At 42.4% G+C, this 6,597-nt stretch overlaps 1 protein-coding gene across 7 annotated transcripts in view; it reads left to right on the top strand.

The window, feature by feature from the left end:
- Nucleotides 1-6,597, top strand: part of LOC109465961 (zinc finger RNA-binding protein-like) — a 25,308-nt gene that overhangs the window by 11,031 nt on the left and 7,680 nt on the right. For 5 of the 7 annotated variants that reach the window (XR_002139996.1, XM_019763462.1, XM_019763460.1 and 2 more), the window contains exons 7-17: nucleotides 21-246; nucleotides 717-842; nucleotides 1,208-1,270; nucleotides 1,428-1,567; nucleotides 2,023-2,192; nucleotides 3,318-3,387; nucleotides 3,959-4,036; nucleotides 4,254-4,327; nucleotides 4,859-4,915; nucleotides 5,233-5,307; nucleotides 5,878-6,076. Coding sequence is in view for 6 of the 7 variants with exons in the window: in XM_019763462.1 (XP_019619021.1) it covers nucleotides 21-246; nucleotides 717-842; nucleotides 1,208-1,270; nucleotides 1,428-1,567; nucleotides 2,023-2,192; nucleotides 3,318-3,387; nucleotides 3,959-4,036; nucleotides 4,254-4,327; nucleotides 4,859-4,915; nucleotides 5,233-5,307; nucleotides 5,878-6,076 (1,278 nt within the window). In the remaining variant the exon portion in view is untranslated. The remainder of the gene's footprint in view (nucleotides 1-20; nucleotides 247-716; nucleotides 843-1,207; nucleotides 1,271-1,427; nucleotides 1,568-2,022; nucleotides 2,193-3,317; nucleotides 3,388-3,958; nucleotides 4,037-4,253; nucleotides 4,328-4,858; nucleotides 4,916-5,232; nucleotides 5,308-5,877; nucleotides 6,077-6,597) is intronic. The other 2 variants (XM_019763459.1, XM_019763463.1) reach the window with 2 other exon arrangements.

Genomic DNA, 6,597 nt, shown 5'->3' with positions numbered 1-6,597 from the left:
TTAACATCATGTTCCCCCAGGTTCTGAAGTTACACACCAAGCTGGGGAAGCCCATCCCGTCTACAGAGCCCGTCCTGGTGACTGCTGGTGGCGGTACGTCCACCACAACGTCGACCGCCCCCGCCAAGGCGACCACCACCACCACACCTGCCAGCACGGTGCCTAAACCCAAGGCAGCAGCCGCAACCGCAGCTGTCGCAGCCGCAGTGCCCAAGAAGGTCGTCACGCCGAAGATCACCTTTGTTGGTACGGTCTGCTCGCTTCCATAACTAAAAATTGTCTCCATTGATAAGAGGATTGTAGTATTCATAGTTACTACAGGCTAGCAAAGTAGCATCAAATTTCTGCCAGCTAACCAAATGCGCAGAGCTCTGAAGTGTTCTCTTGCAAGATACTGTAAATCTCTTTATGTTTGCAGTAGGAAAAATTGGCAGTCTGAGAAAAATGGACATGTTCGTGGAATTTCAGGCTTGCAATGGCGACAGATGCAACAAAAAGAAAGTCAGTGAACTTGTTAGCGGTGATAATAAATACAGCAAGTGACCACAAAAACAGCGAATGTAAAAGTACTGCAAAAATCTTGATTTACAGTACATGTACTTTCTATGATATATAAGAAATTGAGTCCCAGGAACACAGAAGACAATGGGTAAGAAGTTTCTTGGTCTTGTCATGGAAAATTGAAACCGAATAATGAGGCTTGGACCAACATGTAGCTTCTACCACAGGTGGCACCAAGCTGAGTACAACTCCTGGTGGCATCAAGGCAGAGGAGACCAAGGTGACGGAGATTACGGCCAAGGCTGCTGTAGCCAGCACATCCACTGCACAGACTGACGCTGGTAAGACATCAAATTTGATTACTGTAAATCACTTAATGTTTGTGGTAGCAAAAGTTGGCGGTCTGAGAAAAATGGACACGTTTGTACTAAATTGTAGAAGTTTACGTTCGCGGTGGCAGCAGGTGTAGCAAGAAAGAAAGTTTGTGAATCACTTGTTCACAGTAAAAAAGTCCTGATTTACAGGATAAAGAAGTCTTTGTTTTTCTTTTTAAGTCTAGAGTACAGCCATTAACCTTCTCTTTACTTCATGAGCAACTTAGCCTGTAAGGAGTTAATCTATCAGTAATTTCTATTTTTTCTTTGCTTTGTAGTTGTCTATATATAACTCATTTGTTTGATCCCTTGTATTTCCCCTTGGTCTATAGGAAAGCAGGAAGAGGCTTCCAAGTTGCTGCAAGAGTTACAGGCAAAGGAGGTGCAGCCAGTTGGTAAGTTAGAAACATTTGTTTAGGTGAAGAAAGGGATATTTTTGGTTTGTTCTGGGATGATTTGCACTCCTACAAAGTCATACTCACTGATATGTACACTTCCACAAAGTCATATTAGACATAAAACATTGTTCATTTTTGCAATGTGTGCTTCCAGGCGAGGAGTACATTGAAGAGATCAAGAATGCCGATGGCAAGGTCATACAGTTCCACTGCAAGCTGTGCGAGTGCAAGTTTAACGACCCCAATGCCAAGGACATGCACATGAAGGGGAGACGCCACCGCCTGCAATACAAGGTCTGTTCAGATGCATTGTATTTTTATAGTGGAATAATCATTTGTTGATGGAAGATACAGTAACAAGTGATTTCCATCACCGATAAAGGCATCCAATGCAATTTCAGGGTGACAAAAACAAATATTCTGGACGATAAAATCTTTCTGATATTGATGTTTACTGTCATTTCTTAGCACATTTTCGTCATCATTTCATACTTGGAGTGTTTGAAATTGCCCAAAACCAAGCTAGGTAAGATAATCTCTCTTTATTTTTTCAGTGTACCATCAATATTTAGCTAATTTCTCAAATGCTGAGTGCTAAGCAGAGAAAGCAGTATGTACCATTTTTAAAGTCTTTGGTATGACTCGGCCAGGATTGAACTCATGACCCATTGAATGCAAGGCGAGCACTGTACCCACTTGGCCCACTTGCACCAATAATAATTGATATTCTATTATCTGTGATGTTACAGAAAAAGGTGGACCCTGAGCTGCAGGTTGAAGTGAAGCCATCCATCCGCGCGCGTAAGCTTCAGGAGGAGAAGATGCGTCGTCAGCTGGCCAAGGAGGAGTACTGGCGCAGACGTGATGAGGAGGAGCGCTGGAGACAGGAGATGCGCTGGAGAGAGGAGGAGGAGTACAGGTACACTCCAGCAGATCTTCTCACCATGGACATGTTGTAATATTGTTTGATCTTTTTTCTTACACAAAGGGTATACAACACAAGGATCAAATTTTCAACAACCCCTGTCACCTTCATCAGGATAAATAATAATAAATCAGTAAACAGACACGTGACCTTATTCACAATGAGACTTAACAGATGCGTGATGTCAGCTGTTGATCAAATGTGCCACTTGTGTACCCTTTGTGTTGGAGTTAAGTTTAGCGTCATGCTATGATTAATTATACATGTTGGTTTATGACTTGACATATGATGGCAATGTTTGACCATACCCAGCACTGTTGAATGCTTTGTTCAATGTGGCTGACTTGTGTGAATAACTGAGGGGGAAAGGCCTGGCATGTAAGGCTGCCTGTAGAAGGTTTGTGTACGTTATTATGTACATTAGGCTGTATGAAGAGGAGATGATGTATTGGCGTAGGATGGAAGAAGAGGAGAGATATTGGGAGGAGCGGCGGCACTGGGAGGAGGAGATGGAGTTCTACCGGCGCCGCGGGCATCCGCCGCCCCCGCATTTCCCCCCGCAGCCCCCAACGCCCCCCAAACCGCTGGACATGGTGAGCACGTGCCGTGACCCTTAACCCCCCCTTCTCCCCCACAGCCGACAGCAGTGTTTTCAGAACCATGGGTGGAAAAGTCTCCAGGACATAAGGCTGCACTGATTAGATGTTATGGATGACATCCGCGCACACATTGATTTTGCCCTTTCTAGAAAAAAATTGACACCCGACTACGCTCTGGCCTGGGTGCCATACCGAAGCTCAACTCGAGAACTCATGTTGTAAAAGTGTAAAAGTAGTCATCTTTACAATACAATACCAGCTTTGTATTTCTCTGGTCTAGCAGCATTTTTGGTTTGGCTGGAATTTTTTTTAGTCACCCATGCACACTAGTTTGGGGGTCTTCATAGGATGTCATCCATGAAGTTTAAGTCAGTGTGGCCTTAGAAGATGTTCCTGTGAATAACCTGGGACTTCAATCCTTCCATGTGGCTGAAAACACTGACTGAAAAACATGCTAGACTACAAACCCACGTAACAGTAACATGTGTCCCTCCTTATGTCTTACTCAAAAATCACACAGAAGGGAGAGGGGTCGCAGGGCAGACTTCGTCGGTTTTAACATGAGGGACATCGCTGAATTTCCAGATGCTGTAAGTCTTGAAAATTCCACTCTCCTTACCTAACTCCTTTTTTTCTTTTCTCACAGCTCTGGACTTGGTGCCAGAGCGATGGTAGAAGGTTCTGTGTACGGCAGACACCCTTATGTCTGTGTAAAATATCCAAGCCCCTGCCTTCTTCTTGTAAAGCTATCACCATGTGAAATTATCAAGACTTACAGAAAGTGTATCTATCAAGGGAATTGTATATTTTAATTTCCTTATGTGCAATATAGATATACAAATGTACAATGGGTGAAGGATTTAACTTGATGTTAAGGGTATGCATACATCTAGAAGAAGCAAGGACTTTGTACATTTGAGGTCACAAATTATTTTTTATCTAAGTAAGTTGTAGAGCAAACCACATTGTATGCCTGTTGCCGTGCATGGTTGAGATGTCATCAACAAAGTCAAATCATCACAAGATATTGCTGGTACAAGAAGAAATGAGAATCTATAAAAGAAATACTGAAGGTGTAGCTATGCTGTGCTTGTGAAGTGTATTAACTTGTGTGTTCAATGGGAGTAATCAAAAATGATATTTCTGTTTGTCCACCTGAAGCCTTTGCGCCGCCCAGACACATCTGATGACCGTCATGTCATGGCCAAGCACTCTTCTATCTATCCCAATGAAGCAGAGGTAAGAGTACAACCTGAATTTCAACTTTCTTCTGCATTGTCAGTTTACCTTAACCATTTCAAGTATATATTAAAATACCAATGGGAACTGATAAAGAACAAATGTGGAAAATGATACCTTTTTGTAACCCTGCCACAGTGTGGCAATATAGTTAGCAGCATTGTTTGTTGATAACTAAATCTGGTATTGATGGTCACTGTTGTACTGTGTTCTACAGCTTCAAGCAGTCCAGAACATAGTGTCTGCCTCGGAGAAGGCCCTTAAACTGGTGTCAGACTTCCTAGCTGAGAGGTATGTCAGTGTCTTTTTACTTGTGCACATCAGTGTTGCTGTGTCTCGCTTCATGGAGGCTGCCATTTTGGTCCTGTTGTTGCATGAAACACTGAATCTTCTGTATCTTCTGTCTCAAAAAGTGCTGCATCTTCCGCTTGCAAGTGGCTGAATAATTTTTGTGTAGACTAATTCTTCGGTTCTCTCTGTTGCCATTGAGAACTTAATCGATGAAGATGTTCTAATTCAGCATATGTGCCAGATATTTTTCCACCAAAATATCCTCGGAACTGCACAACCACAGACCAACAGGCTATTCCAAAGAGGCAGATGTAACACCTCATCATTTTGCCAGTAATCTTTGTTGGGCAATCCCAGAAAATTGCTTTGCTTGTTCTTGCTGGAGTTGTAAGCCTCAAGTTTGAAAAGATGATTTTTTTTGCAGCCAATGAAATCAGTAAATTGTATAAGCAGATACAGGCTGAACTTAAGATGTCATGCCTGTTGGTTGGTTGGCTTAGCTGACCATGTCTGTTTTTATCCTGTCTGTAGTGATGACCTCTCTGAAGCAGGGAAGACCACTGAGAAGCCATCAGATAAGGCTGAAGTGTTAGTGTTCAAAAAAATTTGGGTGTGCTTTTTTGGGAGAGAGCCTTAGTCTGCCCAAGGTTGCTTCTTAGTGCTGAAACAGAACATAGAACTGTTGGCATTCTGCAAGTAATATCAAGAGACGAACAGAGAAATTGATAGTGAACCAAAATTACCACTAACGGAAGAAAAAATTGAGAATTTCCAGATAGCAAGAAATACGTAACTGCCAAAATTTACCGAATACTAAATGAATTTGAAACTGCCCTGTTAAAGCCCTTGCAGTTCTGAAGAATCGTTGCAGGTCATTGTTAACTGTCTTGGTTTTGTCCTCTTAGTGACAACCCCAAGCAAATGGACACAGACAAGGTCAAGGAGGAAAAGAAGGAAGGAGAGGAGGAGACCAAGGAAGGGTAAGACGCTACTTCTAATTTTACAGCATCATTTTTAGAGGTACCAATTTATAATTTGTCACCACTCCTTGTGAGACAAAATGCAGTAATGATAATTGCAAGGGGTAATAGGTCCCACATGCTAATGCCTCTCCTTTTAGAACTTAAACATTTGCAATGTCGTGTATTCCTCGCCTGGTAGTTGAATGGAAGAAACGAGAATGCCAATTTGGGACTTGGGGCTGTAGCTTGGCGACAGTCTGACATTTTGTTTTTTAAACATCGTATCGTTCAGTCATGAACAAACAGGTTTTGGGGCCATTTTGAAACAGATAATCATTGTACATAATCATCAGCTTGTAGATGTGCTTCATGTTTAGCTTTAAGGCATCGTTGACTGGAAATCTGTGTAATACAAAATCTAGGTTCACTCTACTGTCTCACTATGTGTAATGCGTAAAGCTAATCAATGTTGACTTAGTTTTTTACTAATGTACATTTGGGAGCTGGGAAAGATGTTTTCACTTGTTTTCCTTTCCTTTCCACTAATCATGTGGAAAATTTTAATGAATTATTGTTGACCTTGCTCAGGTCGTTCACCTCCTTCAGTGAGAAGAAGACTGAGGAGCAGCAGCAGCGAGCGCTGAAGGGCGTGATGCGTGTCGGCGTACTGGCCAAGGGCCTGCTGCTCCACGGGGACCTGAACGTACAACTGGTGGTGCTCTGTGCCGAGAAACCCACACGGACTCTACTGGAGAGAGTCTTTGATAACTTCCCCAAACAGCTGGCTGTAAGGCTGTCACTCCTCACTTCTTTTTATGTAACAAGACAATTGTTACAGACTTTCGAAAAACAATATGTTAGAAGTTTTGTAACATGATATCTTTTTGGAGAAAAGAGTCAATGGCAGTATTGGGCACAGGTCGAAAATATTCAGTCTGTGTCTTGAAATTTTGACTTGTTATTCCTTAATTACCTTGATCATTTCAAATTTGATCATTTCATGTGATACTGTAAATCACATTGTTCATGGTAGCATATTGTCATGTTCTGAGAAAAATGGACATGTTCCCGGAATTATACATTCGTGGTTGCGGCAGGTGCAGAAGAAAGGAAATTATTTGCTCGTGGTAATGATAAATTTGCGCTAGGGGTGGGTACCTGTTCGGCTCTTTCAGGTCCAGGTCCAGGTCCAGGTCCAGGTCCAGAGGATCAGGTCCAGGTCCGGACCTGTACCTGTACCTGATTCTGGATACCAGAGTATCAGTACCAAATAATTGTTGCTAAATGATCATTGCTAAATGCTAAATG

This window comes from Branchiostoma belcheri, unplaced genomic scaffold, assembly GCF_001625305.1.
Source record: "Branchiostoma belcheri isolate BF01 breed outbred unplaced genomic scaffold, Haploidv18h27 scaffold16, whole genome shotgun sequence".
In the NCBI taxonomy this organism is placed as follows: Eukaryota; Metazoa; Chordata; class Leptocardii; order Amphioxiformes; family Branchiostomatidae; genus Branchiostoma; species Branchiostoma belcheri.
Note: the sequence above shows the minus strand (reverse complement) of the source record. Positions and strands in the feature narration are given on the sequence as shown.